The sequence below is a fragment of the Trachypithecus francoisi genome, unplaced genomic scaffold (genome assembly GCF_009764315.1).
Source record: "Trachypithecus francoisi isolate TF-2019V2 unplaced genomic scaffold, Tfra_2.0 Lachesis_group9, whole genome shotgun sequence".
NCBI lineage: Eukaryota > Metazoa > Chordata > Mammalia > Primates > Cercopithecidae > Trachypithecus > Trachypithecus francoisi.
This window is the reverse complement of record NW_022681474.1, coordinates 29,730,123-29,750,126: the sequence shown is the minus strand read 5'-3', so window position 1 is coordinate 29,750,126 and position 20,004 is coordinate 29,730,123. Positions and strand designations below refer to the sequence as shown.

The window sequence follows — 20,004 nt, the reverse complement described above, 5'->3', positions numbered from 1 at the left end:
ATTACAGGCGTAAGCCACCACACCCGGCCAAAAATAAAATTTTAAAATTAGCCAGGCATGGTGGCTTGTGCCTGTAGTCCCAGCTTCTCAGGAGGCTGAGGTACGAGGATGGCTTGAGCCTGAAAGGTCGAGGCTGAAATGAGCAATGGTTGTGCTACTGCACTCCAGCCTGGATAACAGAGCAACACCCTGTCTCAAAAAAAAAAGGTAAAAATGGCAATGTCTGAGATGAAAAATACACTGGATGGGATTAACAGCAAATTAGATGCTGCAGAAGAAAACATCAGTGAATGTGATGACACAGCAATAGAAACTACCCAAAAGGAAGAAGAAAAGAGTCAAAGAAAATGAGAGACCATCAATCATCTGTAGGACAACTTCAAGCAGCCTAATATGCAAACAATGGAGTTGATGAAAAACAAGAGAGAAGGGAGGAAAAATATATCTGAAGAAATAATGGCTGAAAAATTTCAAATTTGATGAAAAATATAAATCTACAGATCAAAAAAGCTCAATAAGCCCCTGGCAAAAAACAAAAAAAGAAGAAAAACTCAGAGACATCATAATGAAATTGTTCTAAGTATTTTAAATTAAATATTTTAAATGAAAAGAAAAACACAACACCAAAATTTGTATGATGCCACTAAAGCAATACTTTTGGGAACATTTATAGCACTAAATGCCCACATCAGAAAAGTAACCTAAAATCAATGACCTACCTAGGCTTCTAAACTAAGACAACAGAAAAAGCAGCAAATTAAATCCAAAGAAGTAGAAGAAAGAAAGTTCAAACCAGAAATTAAAAACAGAAAAACAACAAAAATCCATGAATCCAAAAGTTGGTTCTATAAGAAAACCAATAAAACTGATAAACTTCTAGTGAAATTGATCAGGAAAAAGAAGCCAAAAAACATTATAAAGGATGAAAAAAAAAATCACACCATTCATAGATTGTACAGAGGTTAAAGGAATGACAGAATGTTATGAACAAGTTTATGCCAATAAATTTGACAACCCAGATAAAAGGGACAATTTCCTTGAAAGATTAAAAGCTACCAGAATTTACTGAAACAGATCACAAAGAAAATATTTATAGAATACAGATAAAAAAGGAAATGTGAAGAGAGTCAAAGCATATTATTATGAAAAATCCTAAACATAAAAGAAGGCAGTAATGGAAGAATTCAGAAACAAAAACTCTTTAAGGAAATAAATAGCAAAATGGCAGAAGTCCTTCCTTATTGGTATATTAAATGCAAATAGAATAAACTCTCTTATCAAAAGATTGGCAGAATACTTTTTAAAAATTCAACTACATGCTGTCTATCAGAGATTCACTTTTGGTCTAGAAATACGTTGAGAGTGAAAGGACAGGAAAAGATATTCCAAACAAATAGTAACCAAAAGAAAACAAAGGTAATTATACTAAAATCAGACAAAATAGACTTTTAAGTCAAAAACTGTTAGGAGACCAAAGACAAAATATTTTGATAAAAAGGCCAATTCTCAAGAAGATACAACAATTATAAACATATACACCATTGAACAGAAGTCCTATATATGTGAAGCAAACACTGATAGAATTAAGTGGAAAAACAGTGTTACAACAGTCAGAGATTCTGTTTATTTTCCCAAACACAAGACCTCCACTGAAAATACTGATTACTTTTATTGCCTGACAGAATTCCAAAACGTCTTTTTTCCTTTTTTTTTTCACAAATTACATTTTATTTAGATTTTTACAATTACAGTTTTATTACAAAGGATACAATATCAGGACCAACCAAAAAGAGAAACACATAAGGATGAGGTCTGGGAGGGTCCCAAACATGGAGCTTTCATGCCTCCCTCCTCCTTTCCCCGCAGAACCAGAGCACATCACCCTCTTTTTTTTTTTTTTTAATCCTCCCATATACTTTATTTTACTTTTTTTATTTCAATAGGTTTTTAGGAACAGGTGGTATGCGGTTACATGGATAAGTTATTTAGGGTAATTTCCGAGATTTTGGTGCACCCATCACTCGGGCAGTGTGCACTGTACCCAGTGTGCTGTTATTTTATCCCTCATCCCTCTCCCTGAGTCCCCAAGGTCCACTGTATCATTCTTATGCCTCTGTGTCTTCATAGCTTAGCTCCCACTTATAAATGAGAACATACAATATTTGGTTTTCCATTCCTGAGTTACTTCACTTAGAATAATGGTCTCCAACTCCAGCCAGTTTGCTGCAAATGTCATTATTTTATTCCTTTTTATGGCTAAGTGGTATTCCATGGTATACATATGCCACATTTTATCTATTTGTTGATTGCTGGGCATTTGGGCTGGTTCCATATTTTTGCAATTGTGAATTGTGTTGCTATAAACATGCACGTGCAAGTGTCTCTTTCATATGATAAACAGTCGGAGATTTTAATACACCACTTCCAATTATGAATAGGGTACTGAGATATATTATCAACAGAAAATAAAGGGTTTGAAGGCCAGTTAGAGCCAACAGAATACTCCATACAACAACAAATTTTTTTCAAGTGTACATGAAACATTCTCCAGGATAGGCCCTATGTTGGCTACAAAACAAGTCTTAATACATATAAAAACAATGAAATCATGCAAACCACTTTTCTGATTACAATGGAATAAGCCTAGAAATTAATATCAGAAGGAATACTGGTAAATTCACAAATACATGAAAATGAAACAATACCCTTTTAAACAACCAATAAAAATCATAGAGAAAAATTAGAGAATGCCTTGAGACTAATAAAAATACAATATATTAAAACTTAGGGAATGCAGTGAAAGCAATGTTAACACACATTTTTTTTTGAGATTGAGTCTTGCTCTGTCACCCAGGCTGGAATGCAGTAGTGCGATACTGGCTCACTGCAACCTCTGCCTCTTGGGTTCAAGTGGTTTACCCATCCCAGCCTCCCTAGTAGCTGGGACTACAGGGGCCCGAAACTGTGCCTGGCTAATTTTTGTATTTTTAGTAGAGACAGGGTTTCACCATTTGGCCAGGCAGACCTCGACCTCCTGACCTAAGGTAATCTGCCTGCTTGGACTCCCAAAGCGCTGGGATTACAGGCATGAGCCACCACGCCCGGCACACAAATTTATAGCTGTAAATGAATATATTATAAAGGAAATAAAACTTCAAATCAATAACCTAACTTCATACCTTAAGGAACTAAAAGAGAAGAGTAAACTCTGTGCAAAGCTAGCAGGGCAAAAGTAATAAATAATATAAGCAAAGATAATTAGAGAATAAAACACAGTAAGGAAAACTGATAACCAAAGTTGTTTTTTCTTAAAGATTAACAAAATAGACAAACTTTTAAACTAGGTTAACTTAAAAAAAAAAAAAAGAGAGAGAGTGAGAGAAAAGATTCAAATTACAAAACTCAGATATGAAAATAGGGCCATTACTACCAATTTTACAGAAAAAAAAAGGATCATAAGAGAATACTATAAACAACTGTATGTCAACGAATTGGATAACCTAAATTAAATCGGTAAATTTTAACAAATATACAATCTGCCAAAATTTACTCATGAATAGAAAACTTTAATAGACCCATAACCAGTAAGAAGACTGAATCAGTAATCAATCAAGTTTATTCCCAGAACGCAAGAACAGTTGAACTTCAAGAAAAATGAATCAAAGTAATATATCACACTAAGAGAATGAAGGGTTTTAAACACATGATGATCATCTTGATGCAGAAAACGCATTTGACAAAATTCAATTCCCTTTCATGATAAAGACACTCAACAAACTAGGAATAGAAGGGAATTTCCTCAACATGATATACACCACATATGAAAAACCCATGGCTAAGTCACACTCAATGGTGATAAAGCTTTGGGTTTTTTCCAAGTTGTTTCAGCTAGTCTACTTCCTTCGCATTTCCTAGTGAATTTTAGAATCAGCTTGTTGATTTAAAAATAAAAGCCTGCTGGGATTTTGATAGGGATTATGTTGAATCTATAGATCATTTCGGGGAGAACTGACCTCTTAGCAATATTAAATCTTATGGCTACTGAAAAAGTTGTATCTTTCCATTCATTTAGGCCTTTAAAAATTAATCTGAAAGTATTTTGTAATTTTCAGTATTACACATCTTTGATAATTTTGGCAAATTTAGCCCTAGGTATTCCATAGATTTTTATTTAAAATTTTACTTAAATTTTTCATCTTCCTTTTATTCATTACTAATATATAGAAATACAATTGACACTTTAAATATGGATTTTGTATTCCTGTGGATTCTTACATTCTTCTTTTCCAATCTGGACGCATTTCTTGTCTTACTGCCCTGCCTAAAAATTTATAGTACAATAGAAGTGGTGAGAGCTTATATCCTTATTCTATTCCTTATATTAAGGGGAAAACATTCTTTCATCATTAAGTATGATGTTAGCTGTATGTTTTTTATATATATCCTTTTATCAGGTTTCTATTCACAGTTTACTGAGAGATGTTATCAAGAATACATGTTGGATTTTTTTCAAATGCATTTTCTGCATCTATTGAGATGATTATGTGATATTTCTTTTTTAGTTTAAAGCAGTGAAGTATGCACTGATTTTTTTGTTCAATGTTAAACCAACTTTTCCTTTGTGGGATAAATCCCACTTCGTTTTGTTGGTTTATTATGTGTTGTTCTTCATATATTTCATATCAATTGAAAATTTTTCAAAAGCACAAAAGCTATTCAGTGTAGAAAGGACAGTCTTTTCAACTAATAGTGTTAGAACAACTGGATATTCATATGCCAGGGAAAAAAAAGACCTTCATACCTTACATTGTATTCAAAACTTAATTCAAAAAATTATACTTAATGTAACACTTTATAAAACTTCTGGAAGAAAATACAGGGGAAAATCACTGCATCCTTTTATCAGACAAAAGATACAACACTGAAATCATCATCCACAAATGGAAAAATTAAGAAATTAGATTTCATCAAAATAAAAAACATATGCTGTTAGAAATATACTTTTACATGAATGAAAAGACAAGCCAGAGACTGGGAGGAAAACATTTGCAAACATATATCATCTAATAAGGGACTTAAATGCAGAATATATTTTAAAAACTCTCAAAGCCCAACAAAAAGCAAAAAACCCACTTAAAAATTAATGAAAAACTTGAACAGACACTGCAAAAAAAATACATATTTACAGTCTATATAAATGTGTATATAGACATTAAAAAGATACTCAACCTCATTAGTCATTAGCAAAATTCAAATTAAACCACAATGAGATCCCATTTGAAAATAAGGTGAAAACATACCCATTTGAAAATAAGGTGAAAATTTAAAAGGCTGCTCGTAGAAATATAAAAGGTGAGGGGTACAGAAGAATAAGAATTCTCATATGAAGCTAGTGGGAATGTAAAAATGATACAACCACTTTATAAAAATATGGCCAAACTGTTTTCCAAAGTTAAATATGCATTTACCATATGACCCAGGAATTCCATTATTGGGTATGTATTCTAAAGAAATAAAAATTAGTATTCATACAAAATCCTGTACCTGAATGTTTACAACAGGACTATTCATAATCACTAAAAACTAGAAACAACACAAATGTCTTAAAATAGATGAACAGATAAACCAACTAAAACTGTGGTACATCCACACAATGGAATATAGCTCAGCAATAAAAAGGAACAAACAATTCACAGGAACTTGGATGAAGCTCAAAGGCATCAAGCTAAGTGAAAGCAGTCTCAAAAGTAACATACCATATGACTCCCCTTATGTGACATTCTCAAAAAAGATAAAACTATAGACCAGATAAGTGGCTGCTGAGGTTAGAGGCAGGAGGACCAGACTAGAATAGAACAGAAAGCGATAGCACCGTGTAGTTTTGGGGATGATGGAACTATTTGGTATGCCAACTGTGGTGGCAATTATATGACCATAAACATTTGTTTTAATATGTATGTTAAAAATCAAACTGTACATCAAAAAAATCAACTTTAATGTATAATTTTAAAAAATACTGCTATGAACTCATATGTAAGAAACACAATAGATCAAAAATATTTTCTGAAAGAATAAATTATCAAGAATGTGTATTGTAAAACCCCTACTTCTTTTCAATTTAGGATTTACTTTGTTGTTGTCAGGTCTGAGACTGATTCTGTATAACTGTTCCACAGGCTTTTAAAGTAGTGAGATCTTTATTCAAAAGATTTGCTGATTGTGTTAGTCCAATTCCCTATGCCTTTATCTGTATCTTTTGGGTCTATCTATCTACAAAAGAAATGCAGCAAATCTAATACAACTGTGTTTTCATCAAATTCCTTTTTTTTTCTTTGAGACAGAGTCTTGCTCTGTCATCCAGGCTGCAGTGCAGTGGCGCAACCTCGGCTCACTGCAATCTCTGCCTCCCGGATTCAAGTGATACTCCTGCCTCAGCCTCCCGAGTGGCTGGGACTACAGGTGTGAGCCACCATGCGTGGCTAATTTTTGTATTTTTAGTAGAGACAGGGTTTCACTGGGTTGGACAGGCTGGTCTCGAACTCCTGAAATCAGATGATCTGCCCTCCTCAGCATCCCAAAGTGCTGGGATTACAGGCGTGAGTCACCGCACCTGGCCCTCATCGAATTCTTTTCTTGAGTTTTGAAGTTTTTATAGAGAGCTTCTAAGTTTGGTGCCTACTTATTTATGACTGTTATAGCCGCTTAATTTACTGGGCCAACATTACATACTATCCACTTGATTCTGTCCAGTGCATTAACCTTAAATTCTACCTAACTTAGGCTTTATTTTACCACATCACTTTTGCATTTTTGCATTTGCCTGGGTCATCTATTTTCAACCTTTTCTTACTTCTTTTTCAACTCTAGCTGATAATCTGAATTAGTATGAGAAGTGGATCCAAATTTTACTGCTTCCCTCTTAATTATATTTAGCATTCTTTGACATTCAGGTCAAATATGTGGTTGATATCCTGTGAAATAATTAAAAGAATTCCAAATTAGAAGTTGGGAGGCTGGAGTTAGCCCCAGCCTTCTGACTAAGGTATAGCCTAAGGAATATAGACTAAGGTATAGAAATCAAAGATTTCTTTCTTTCTTTCTTTCTTTTCTTTTTGAGATGGAGTCTCTGTCACCCAGGCTGGAGTGCAGTGGTGCGATCTTGGCTCACTGCAACCTCCACCTCCTGGGTTCAAGTGATTCTCCTGCCTCAGCCTCCCAGGTACCTGGGATTACACACACCTGCCACCATGGCTGGCTAATTTTTATATTTTTAGGGGAGACTGAGGTTTCACCATGTTGACCAGGCTGGTCTCGAACTCCTAACCTTCAGTGATCCACCTGCCTCGGCCTCCCAAAGTGCTGAGAGTACAGGCGTGAGCCACTGTGCCTGGCCCAAAGATTTCAAATGTTCAAAGGGGAAAACAAAACTGAAAATTCGAAGTATCCAGAGCAATGACAAAGAAATACTCCATACCAAAACCTATGGAACACAGAATTGGTTCCTAGAGAACATCTTTAACAAAGAATAAGGATTAAAAATAAGGGCACTTAATATTTATGTTAACAAGCCAAAAAAATGCCAAAAGAAAAGCAGGAAGAACAAGGGAAAAAAATTAAAGCAATCCTCAAAACAATAAAATAGATACATTCCTTAGGAGACGAACAAAAATAGACAATTTTAGAAATGAAGAGCCACAATCACAGATAATGAAAAGCTTAAAATAATACTATGTGCAACTAACTTAAGAGAAAATGAATACTTTCCCAGTTACACTCCCAGACTATTCTAAGAATAGAAAACTTAAAGAGGTTGGAATGGTAAAGAAGGAAGGAGGATCAGATTGATTCAACAGGTAAAATGTAACCCTTAAAGAACAGATAATTCCAATATTATTTAAGCTTGTCATGAAATTTTTTCTTTTTTTTCTTTTTTGAGACAGGTCTTGCTCTATCACCCAGGCTAGAATACAGTGGTACGATGACAGCTCACTGCAGCCTTGACCTCCCAGGCTCAAGTGATCCTCCTGCCTTGGCCTCACAAAGTGCTGGGATTATCGGCATGAGCCACTGCGCCCAGCAGAAGTCATAGGTATTTTTGAAAGCTCACTAAGGAAATAACATCAACCCATAACAACCACAATTTGTCTAAGTGTAGTTGAAATATGCCAACCCTCAAAAGACATTTTCACATATTTTAACAATTATAAGTCTTAAAATAGATTAAGAAATATGTGTGAGCCAGTCTGAAGTAGAAAAATGGTTTTACATTCATTTTCTAGGTTTTTATTTGAAAACAGTTTTTTAAGGCACCCTTTTTATATTCAAAAGTTACATAAAACGAGGTAAATAAAAAATAAAAAACAACGTAAAGCGAATTGTGCCTAATCAGATTATATAAAATTAGTATAAGTAATTTCTACAGGATCTAATTTCCATGCTTACCAATGCCATCTATGCTACCAATTACTTAGATAAGTACCTGATTAAGGACCATCATGTGACCCTGTCATAGCAGAAAAAGAAACCCAATACTATCTTTTATCAAACACTCCTATGTAATAAGCAAACAAACAAAAAAACTGGTCAAGATACTTTTGCAGGCTGAGAGCAGTGGCTCACACCTGCAATCCCAGCACTTCGGGAGGCCAAGGTAGGAGGACTGCTTGAACCCAGGAGTTCAAGACCAGCCTAAGCAACATGGTGAGATCCCATCTCCAAAAAAATACAAAAATCATCCGGGCATGGTGGCACGTGCCTGTAGTTCCAGTTCAGGAGGCTCAGATGGATCACTTGAGCCCAGGTGGTCAAGGCTGGAGTGAGCTGTTTGTGCCACTGCATTCCAGCCTGGCAACAGAACAAGACCCTGCCTCAAAAAAAAAAAAAAAAACCTGCAATTTTGTATGACTGTTTATTTTTACGTCAGAAATGTTATCTTGTACTACATTTTTAAATATTTGTGTTTCGGTATGTTTCCTTCTGAGTCTCAATATGCGTATGTTGGATTTCCTTCTCTGATTTCCATATCTATCATTTTCTAATTCATTTTAACATTTTCATTAATTTTGGTAAATTCTACCTGCTTTTTCCATTTCTAGACTCTGTCTCTTGTTGTGTCTTCCACAGTTCTCTATTATCTATGTGATCCTTTCCATTTCATCTTCATTTCAGTAAAGGTTTTATTTTCTAATTTCATTTATTTTTCTTTCTACTCAATCAGCTTACCTTGCATTTTCTCATGCAATCACTCTATTTCTTCCCTGGCCTCTTATATCAACTGCTTTGAGCTGCTAATGAAGTAAATACTTCATTAAGCTTTCTAAACTCATGGCAAAATGTTTGGTCACAATGTTCATCTTCTTTATGGCAATATTTTAGGTTACTGTTCTTCATTTGTCCTTTGTTTTTCTGTTTCTTTCTTCCTTTCTGATTTCCAAACATTTGTGGCAGTCAAGCTTAATGAATTCCTTTTGATTATTCATCTTTGAAGAAGTGCTGGTTGTACGGAACCTGCTATTTGTAGGAGGTTCATGCAGAAGGCCAGAGTGCCTCCAGTTCTGAACTGACAACCTTTTCGTGATTCAGAGATTTACCTAAGAGACAGTTTAGCGTTTTACTTCTCAACAACCAGTGCAGGCAGTCTGTAGGTTTTTCACAATGCAGTCAACTCCTCCCCAACTGCTGTAGAGATAGACACATATTACTTCCTGCAAAAATGGTTTGTTTATGTGACTCCCTGTTTGGCTTCATTTCCCCGACTTCTTAGAATCAAACTAGGTGCAGGAAAGCTCCTGCCTTGAGCCGAAGAAACCCATTTCACTTTTGTAAACAAGGGGTTTAGGTTTTATACCTCAGGGGGGCCTTGCAGTTTCATGTTTCTTGTTGTCTCTGAGCTCCACAGCCATGGCATTCTATCTACTTCTTCCCACATGCAGCCAGCCTGATCGCCACTGCTCCTGGCAACAATTCCACCTATTTTGTGGCTTGGGGTTTTTAACTGTCTTCTAGTTTAGTGGAATGCTGGGTTTGTGTGTCAGTTTTTTCCTCTCTTTGTTGTTTTTAGCTAATTGCCAACAAAGAAAAATGCTAACTTTATAGTACCATCTGCAAATCGCAAATCCAACAATTATCTTAAAAGAGTATTTTATACAAGACGGAAATTTAAGTGTCTCACTAAGTTACTAAAAGGTAACAATACACTTTCCTTACTACTATTTTACTGTGGGGTAAAACACCAATTTTCCATAAAACACTAATTTTCACAAGGTCATTAAGTAATTGTTTTTATTTTTAAAACTCATGTGTGGGCTGGGCGTGGTGGCTCACGCCTGTAATCCTAGCACTTTGGGAGGCTGAGGCAGGTGCATCATTTGAGGTCAGGAGTTCAAGACCAGCCTGGCCAATATACTGAAACCCATCTCTACTAAAAATATAAAAATTAGCAAGGCATGGTGGCACGCGCCTGCAATCCCAGCTTCTTGGGAGGCTGAAGCAGGAACATCACTTGAACCTGGGAGGTGGAGACTGCAGTGAGCTGAGATCATGCACCACTGCACTCCGGCCTGGGCAACACAGAGAGACTCTCGTCTCAAAAAAAAACAAAAACAAAAAATACATATATATACATATATATATACATGTTATTACCTAAGGCAGAAAGTAATCTGATGCTTCAATGTAAAAGATACTTTGTTCAACATATTCAAGATCCAGGGCCTATTTGAGGAACAAATTATATATATTTTCACCAGCATACTATAATCTTAATATATGTCTTTGCAGAAGACAAAGCCTTTTTAGTAATAAAGACAACCCACGATTTGGCATGCTACAAGTCCCCAAATTCCATTTGAGTTTGTAATGTAGACAGTTAATATTATATGTATGTTCATTCCTTCAGTAAAATTTTAACTTTAGGCAAGTTTATTTTTCTGCCAGTTGCTACTGTTCTCCTCCTGGCTAGCCATTACCAATATGTACTTAGACAGGTTTTGACCAAAATAAGGTTTTACTACTAAGTAATTTTTATAGGAGTAAATAATACACCAGTCTGGGCACAGTGGCTCACACCTATAATCTCAACACTTTGGGAGGCCCAAGGTGGGTGGATCACTTGAGGCCAGGAGTTCAAGACCAGCCTGGCCAACATAGCAAAACCCATCTCTACTAAAAATACAAAAATTAGCCAGGTGTGGTGGTGCATGCCTGTAGTCTCGGCTACTTAGGAGGGTGAGGCACCAGAATCACTTGAAGAGAGAGGTAGAGGCTACAGTGAGTCAAGGTTGTGCCACTTCATTCCAGCCTGGGCAACAGAGCAAGACTCTGTCTCAAAAAAAAAAATAATAATAATTAATTAAATAATAATAATAAAGCCAAATTACAATGGATTTTGAATTAGTGTTTTAAATGATTCCCTTTCCTATGACACAAATAACAGTAAATCTGTAAATGTTAATATCATGCAAAAGCTAAGTAATGCCTAATTTATTGAAAATTTACAGGCACCATGAGTTCATACGAAGAAAAAGAAACAAACAAACATGAGCTCCTCCTGAGTTGGGCATGGTGGTGCATGGCTGTAGTTCCACCTACTTGGAAGGCTGAGGCAGGAGGATCGCTTGAGCCCAGGAGTCTGAGGCCAGCCTGGGCAACACAGCGAGACACTGCCTCATAAAAAAAGAAAAAAAAAAAAAAAAAAGCTCTTACTTACAGAATTCCAAACAAGATATGTAGACAGAGTGATGGCATTTTTTTAAAAATCCCAATTTGATAACAATCACAGTTGGAATGACAAGATCATCTACTGTCCTTATCACTTGTCACAGGTAAGAATTATCAATGGATGCTACAACAAGAGGGCAAAAAGTGTAAGAAGGAGGATACCTATATAGTCTCAATGTATCTCTCTACAATAAATATATATATTAGTTATGAAGGGAAAAATAATAACTTCACAGAGGAGTAAGCTGGCATATATCACCTTAAGTAACCAAAGTCCCAACACTAGTAAATGGGATAAATAGACACAATGTGCCTCCTGACACTATGCTCTGAAAAACACTTCTGTGGAATTCCTGCCAAAACTGCATAATCTGAATCTAACTGTAAGGACACACTGGACATACACAAATTGAGAGACATTCTACAAAATAATTATTTACTCTTCAAAAATGTCAAGGCCCTGAAAAGGCAAATAAAGACTGATGAATTGTTGATTAAAAGAGGCTAAAGAGGCTCAACACGGTGGCTCAAACCTGTAATCACAGTACTTTGGGAGGCTGAGATGGGTAGATCACTTGAGGTCAGGAGCTCGAGACCAGCCTGGCCAACATGGCAAACCCTGTCTCTACCAAAAATACAAAAAAAAATTAGCCAGGCATGGTGGCATGAGCCTTAGTCCCAGCTACTCGGGTGGCTGAGGCAGGAGGATCACTGGAACCTGGAAAGTGGAGGTTGCACTGAGCTGAGATGGTGCCACTGCACTCCAGCCTGAGCGACAGAGCAAGACTCTGTCTCAAAAATAAATTAATTCATTAATTAAATGAAATAAAAGAGGCTAAAGAGAAATAACTAAATTCAACGTATGATCCTGGACCCAAAACAATTATTTGTCTTTTGGTATATGAGACATTAATGGAACAACTGATAAAATCTGTGAATAGACAATAAAATGTATCTATGTTCATTTAAGAAATACACATTAAAGTATGCAGACATTGAAGACATCATGTCTACAAACTACTCAATTCATTTTTTTAAAAAAGAATACTGTGTGTATGTAGAGAGAGAATGATAAAGCAAATGTGACAAACATTAACATTTGGAGTAATTTAATAGGATACACATGAATTATTTGTGCTATTTTTACAAATCTGTGAGTCTGAAATTGTTTCACAATAAAATTTTAAAAATAGACACACAATAAATGAAAACAAATAAAGGCAGTTAAGAAAAACTCTTTATTTTCCCTGACAATAATGCTAGGATCATCTTTACTATATTCTCCTCATCAGATCATGAAATTTTAAAAGCTGAAAAAAAAAGTATTCTCTCTCCCCAAATCCTCCCAATTTACAGATGAAGTTAGTAAGTCAAGTGACTTCATCAAGATTACACATAATTCAAGGCAAAGCCAACCAAGACTATTAGCTCTGACTCACCTCAGCTACCTTTCAACTATTCCAAGTGGTCTCTTCATCCCTTTACGTTGTCTCCAGTCTAAACACATGATACCAAAATACTTACCTCTATCTTCTCATATATTCTCATAAGTTAGTGTGACTAACCACTTTTAGGCGATCTAAATTTTATCCTTAAAAGGCATTTAAGTATCATTGCTCCTAACAATCCTTAATAACTAGTATCAATACATATGTGAAGATAAGAATACATGTCAAACACTGTAGCAAATGCTGAACATACAAAATTAACACATTCTGTTAGGTCCATGATGATGGAAACCAAGTTTGTTATTCAATATTATAACCCCTCCTCTTAGTAGCAGTCCCTGGCATACAATAAGTATTCAAATATAACTGTTATATATTACAAAATAAAAGACAATCCATAGTATAGGAAAGAAATGTGTGTACCGATAATCACATTAGCAGTTTTAATAAAGTGCCATGAGACAACACATAAGGAAGTTATTTTCTCTTGGTAAGATCTAGAAAGGCTTCAGAGATTTAATGATACCAAAATAAGTCTTGAAGGACAAATAAGATTTCAACAGACATGGAGGCAGTGGGGTGGCGAGAGGAAAGTAGACAGATTTAGATTAAACAGGCCAAAGGCAAGAAAACACTAGCCATTTCTATAGAATTTTTTAACACAGGCTTACCTATTGTTGCTGCAAGTTCTGGATCAAATGTATCATCTGTGAACCTCAAGAGCAGGCTGAAAGAGATATTAAAAAGACAGGTTGGGAACTTGAATTTTCTCATCATATGATAAATGTGTTCATGACTATTTGGTCACACATTATTAGATGCAGATAATAAATGATGTAGGCCTGCTCTTAGAGCAGGTATACACAGAAAAATTAAATTATTAACTAGAGCAGGTATACACAGAAAAATTAAATTACTAGAAAGGCAATTTAAAAATCCCAAGAGCAAAGTAGTTTACTATTAAATATATTCCCCATGGTCTCCTACACAATCTCCCAAGTACAAAAGGTGGGGGTTTTTGTTGTTGTTGTTGTTTTTTAACTGTTCTGGTATGTCCTTCTGAGAAAATGATACTAGCAGCATGTCATGCTTTAACTGACATAGATGAAAAGGGAAAAACTAAAGTCCCTTAGAATGCAACAAACTAGCTTTTAAAAATCTGATTGTGTAATCCACTCTGAATTCAGCAAAACCAGAAACATATCAAAGCCGAGCATTCTGTAACACGCAGTATGGCTACTACCTAACAGAAGATATAGTAAAAAGAGAGGTGAAAAGAAAGATCACAGGACAGAGTAGGTAGACTCGGGCAAACACTAGGTAAGAGTGTATAAAACCAAGTAGGCAACTGGAGGCTATTGGAGGCTTTTAAAGAAAGCTATGACAAGTACTGCTCTTTGTTTTAAAATGTTAATACTAACAAAAAATAGAAGAAAATCAACGGAAGACAACTGCCAAGGTTATGGCAAGAGAGAACGAAGGACTAAACCTAGGAAATGATAAGAAACTAGAAAGGAGGGATAAAAGATAAAGACGCCAAGGGATAAAAAGGGATAAAAAGCTAAGGACGCCAGATTAGAAGGGTACTCTAAGATTTTACATCTTCCAGAATTATTTTACTTACTATGAAGCAGAAGTGCCAGTTATTAGAAGCTCTTCAAAAATGAAATCTAAGCTTTTGTTAAAGCCCTTGATTTTAAAGTCATTCAACCTTCCCTCATGTTAACTTCTGAAGTATAAGACTATCCTAATTGACCTGTTTGCATGAATAAAATCAAAGAAACAGCCATCAGGTATCTAAATTATAGAAAAATCTTATGACTCTTTCTATAGGTTGTGATTATTGCTGGTAGAGGTATGTTTTATCCATAGAGTTTTTGCAAAACATAATGGCCTCCTGGTAGTTTCCAAACCCACTGTCATTAATTATATTTGAAGGGTTAAGTCTCCCTTACTGGTTTTGTTTTCTTCTGTTTACCATAAAACCAGCATCACAAAATCAAAGTAAAACAGAAGAGTCAAATTCTAGATTTATCCACCTAACATCTTGACTATATTTACTTACTTGGAACGTAGGTAACAATACTAGTAAGACTCTTAAAGACTACCTATAAAATTTTTCTTTTCTCCCAACATACTCAGTTAACCATAATTTAAGAAAAGATACATAATATCTACATGTGGTCACCACACAAAATATTACCACAAAAACTTAAGTTAACATTACCTTGTAGACTAGTTGTAATAATATCATAATAATACAATAATTATGATATTGGGTACTATTTACTGAACATATGGCAATGTGCAGACACAAAGTCAGAGGTTTTTCTCTCATAATTGCTAATCCTTAAAAGGCCTTTGTTATTAACAGTACTTTATCAGGAGAGGCAGGGAATTGGTGGCACGGTGTGAAGCAACAAATTTTAATACAGGCTCTGGGTACACATCAGATCTTAGACGGGGTACCCTGGTAGCCCAAAAAGTATTCTAAATTCTATGTATGTCTTTTTCTAGGCAGAGAGTCCATTTCTCTATCAGACTTTGAAAGGGGAAGAGAGTTCATTTCTCTATTAGATATTGAAAGGAACTAACAATCTCAAAATAATTAAGAACCACCTTTTTTTTTTTTTTTTTTAGAGATAGGGTCTCACTCTGTCACCCAGGCTGGAATGCAGTAGCACAACTGCAGCTCACTAATCCTCCCACCTTAGACCCCCAAGTAACTGGCACGACAGGTGTGCATCACCACGGCTGGCTAATTTTTTTATTTTTATTTTTTTAGAGGCATGGTCTCGTTATGTTGCCCAAGCTGGTCTCGAACTCCTGGCCTCAAGAGATCCTCCTGTCTCAGCCTCCTGAGTAGCTAGGATTACAGAATGAGCCACTGCACCTGGCAGAAGCACCATTCTTATAGTATTGTATAGTTACACCCTCATATTTTCAAAGTTAAAGGAGCAAAATGTTTTCCATGCAGAAGTAGAGATGGAAGGAGTAACTATCACCACGGCACTTAGATGCGACCAAATTTATAATAAACAGTGTGATTACGACTAATCTGCATTTTTTAAATTTACAAATGAAATTCACCAAAAAAAAAAAAAAAAAATGTGAAGGCAAGGGGCATAGGAGGGACAGCAATTTAGATAATAGGTCTCTCTAATCCCTTTCAGTTCTTGATACATTCTGCTACTCTTTACCTCACCAGGCCTAGCCACAGAATCCTAGTCTTATACATTTAGGGTCTGAGAGGTTTCTATTCCAATCCCCTCACTTTTGAAATGAAGGCCTACAGCATTCAAGTATCACACACAAGGTCACACAAGTGGCAGCCCCAGTTTCATAATCATGATCTCCTGACTACTATCACATACCCTTTAGCCTCTCACACTATGAAATACACTAGAAAGTAATCCACTAATTCGGATTAAACATATCCTTTGTTTTCCCCCAACAACACAAGTGCTATCTCACTTCCACTAGCTCCAGCTCTGTAATGAAATAGAAACCAACTTGGTTAAAACAATCCTTTAAGATCATATCCACGACAAACGTTTTTGTGCTAATTCACTTTAAAAGGCATAGACTTCTATTTTAGTGGAGTCATTTATTCTCATCTTATCCAGAAACATAAGTGTTCAAGATTGCTTTCCATAGCATATCACATAGGCAAATAATGTATATCTAGCTAGACAAATAAGACAACTTTCTCACTATATGTAATCCTTTCACAAAAGAAACAAAGTGTCAAAATCTTGCTGCCAGCAGTTGATAATCCATTGCCACATATTGAGGCAAAAGTTTAAAACAGATTAGGCCCATGGTAAATGTGTTTCGGTGACATGAACTAGGGAGACTTATAAATCCACTTAACAGGCCTTACTCTACAAGGAGAACCTTGGTTGGGTGTCACGGCTCTTGTCTGTAATCCCAGCAATTTAGGAGTATGAGGCAGCAGATTGGCTTGAGCCCGTGTGCTTGAGACCAGCCTGGGCAACATAGGAAAATCCCATCTATGAAAAAAATTTTAGAAGTAGGGCCGGTTGTGGTGGCTCATGCCTATGTTCCTAGCACTTTGGGAGGTCAAGGCAGGAGAATCTGTTGAGCTCAGGAATTCGAGACCAGCCTGGGCAACACAGTGAGTCCTCTTCTCTATAAAAAATAAAAAACACTAGTCAGGCATGGTGACTTGTGCCTATAGTCCAGCTACTCAGAAGGCTGAGAGGCTGAGGTGGGAGGATCACTTGAGCCCAGGAGATTGAGACTGCAGTGAGCTATGATCATGCCACCGCACTCCAGTCTGGGTGACAGAAGAAGACCCTGTCTCAAAAAAACAGCTGGTAGAGCAGAGGCGTTTTGTTTATATACTCCAGTTAACCTTCCAGAAAATTTTAACACACCCTAACTTGTCATCCATGCAATACATTTAGAAAAAGTGCTAACAGACCATGTATTGGGTTGAACTACATGAAATGACAATCAACCATTCTTGACTTCAAAAACTAATTTTATATGACTGAACTTAAATGAGAAACATGTCTCAAGGAAAAAAGAAAAGAAAAAGAAAGATCACAAGGCTATGAAATTTCTATTAAGACAATGTTTACATTAACTTTTTAACCCTCAAATATGTATGTGCAATAACAGATGATCATGTAAATAATTTTACTCATCCCTTTTACACACACACCGACAAATCATGCTGGTTTGCTAATTCATAGTATTTCATTATTCTATTCCTTGGTATGTGCAAATCCTTCATTCCGGTAGACACAGAGTACATTACATGAGGAACACTATGAAAACGTGTTGTCAAACTGGTGGCTCACGCCGGTAATCCCAGCACTTTGGGAGGCCGACGTGGGTGGATCACGAGGTCAAGATTGAGACCATAGCCTGGCCAACATGGTGAAAATCCATCTCTACGAAAAGTACAAAAGTTAGCTAGGCATAATGGTGCCCGCCTGTAGTCCCAGCTACTCGGGAGGCTGAAGCAGGAGAATCGCTTGAACCCGGGAGGCAGAGGCTGCAGTGACCCGAGATCGCGCCACTGCACTCCAGCCTGGCAATAGAGCGAGACTCCGTCTCAATAAATAAATAAATAAATAAATAAATAAATAATAATATCAGAATATATTACATAAGTTTTCACATTCTGAAGAAGCTTTTAAAAAGTAAGACTTTACGAAGTGACTTTTACAAGTTATTTGAGGAGAGCTTTCATTCTAGCTTGTAGAATGAAGGCTACTTCAATTTATGAAATATAAAAAATCATTTGAAAGATATGTGTATCAGAAAGTATAGCTAAAATATGAAACTGATTACAGCCCCCGGAGTGTAAATGTGCTTTAAGGATCAGGACGGCCTTGAACATAACCTACTCATCATCAGATGGCAAGAATGACATCACCTGGAAAACTCTGTTCCAAGACCTGGATGAAACCACAACCCTCTAGCAACATCCACTTAGATCCATGTCTTACCTTATACTCAACTCCACTGTCAATATTATTTTCCCCAAGGAAAAAAGTCAAAAATGAAAAGACAACACTTATCTTCTGTCTCCATAGGATGTGGCAAAATGAGAAATAACAATTACATTTTATTTTCAAAGGTGACCCACGGCTGAAGCACTCGGACCTTACACTAAAGCGAAATTTTCCAGCAGTCACAAGATCCAGGAGTACTTTCACAGCCGACTAATAAAAAAGTAAAAGAAGCGACATTAAGCTGCGCCCGAACAGGCCAGGAATGGGACCTAAGGCGTCACGAAACTTCCCGAGGACATTATGTATTTAGAGAAGGCCCCACAGAAACCCTCATCAAGTGGGAAAGTTATGTCTCCCGGGTCTCGGGGTGACAGGCAACCTGAACCCCGAAGAGCTCGAGGCAAGGCGCCCCTCGGCCAGATTCGGGCCCAAACCAGCCCGCCACGCCCTGAGCTCCGCGCAGCAAACCGGCCGGCGGAGCGGCGGCCCTTGGAATGGTGTTTTCTCGGCGCCACAGGAGGGAGAGCGACCCAGAGAACTTGGGCCTGGCAGAGGCCGGGAACCTGGCAGGCGCGGGTGGGGAGAGGGGAGCAGAAGCCGCGGGACAGCGCGGCCCAGAGGCCGAGGAGGGCGCAAGTGGACCCGGCCCGAGCCCGCCGCCGCAGTTTACAGTTCCCGTCGCGGCCCAGGAGACAGCAGCCACCGGGACAGAAAAGAGCCCAGTCACCCTCGTCACGACCCGCACGCCCGCCTCACCTGGACTTGCCCACCCCACTCTCGCCGATGATGAGGATCTTCAGGGTGGTTAGCACGTCCTCGTCCATCCTGACCCCGCTCCGCTCCGACCCCAGCTGGCCGCCCCGGTGCGCCTCTCAGCCCTTCAGCAGAGTGAGCTGCTGCGCATGCGCATCGCTCCACGGCTGCCACCTTCCTTTCACACCGGGTGTTCAGGCTGCCGAAGCCCTGGACGCCCCAGTTCCGCCTTGAGGTAGCTCCACGGCTGCGCAACCCAGAATCCCCGGCGTTTTTCCGGACTGCGTGTTCCTCCCCTGCGCAAGCGCAGGTGAGGAGAGCTGTGTGTGACTTCGTTGGCTTCTACGTGAGGTCTAGCTCCGCCCCAGCCTCAACCTAACCCTCCTGTCGAGTCAGTGGGAGGACTGAGTCAGGAGAATATCAAGCTATTTTATTTCAGCAGCTGCTCATAACAGCTGCACTGCGGTGGGTAAAGCACTGTGCTTGAAGCAGATTATCTTAAATTTAGGTCCACCTCTACCTTATAACTGCCTGTCATACTACCCGGCATTCTGAGCCTTTCTCCATCTCTGAGAGACACAGTAACACTTCTTAGA

At 37.6% G+C, this 20,004-nt stretch overlaps 1 protein-coding gene across 2 annotated transcripts in view; it reads right to left on the bottom strand.

Moving 5' to 3' along the window:
- Positions 1 to 19,739, bottom strand: part of RAB18 (RAB18, member RAS oncogene family) — a 36,918-nt gene extending 17,179 nt beyond the window's left edge. Inside the window, exons 1-2 of one of the 2 annotated variants that reach the window (XM_033209708.1) lie at positions 19,412 to 19,739; positions 13,838 to 13,893 (exon numbers count right to left, since the gene is read on the bottom strand). In XM_033209708.1, coding sequence (XP_033065599.1) covers positions 13,838 to 13,893; positions 19,412 to 19,479 — 124 coding nt within the window. In that variant the 5' untranslated portion in view covers positions 19,480 to 19,739. The remainder of the gene's footprint in view (positions 1 to 13,837; positions 13,894 to 19,411) is intronic. The other variant, XM_033209709.1, reaches the window with a different exon arrangement.
- Positions 19,740 to 20,004: the final 265 nt, after the last annotated feature.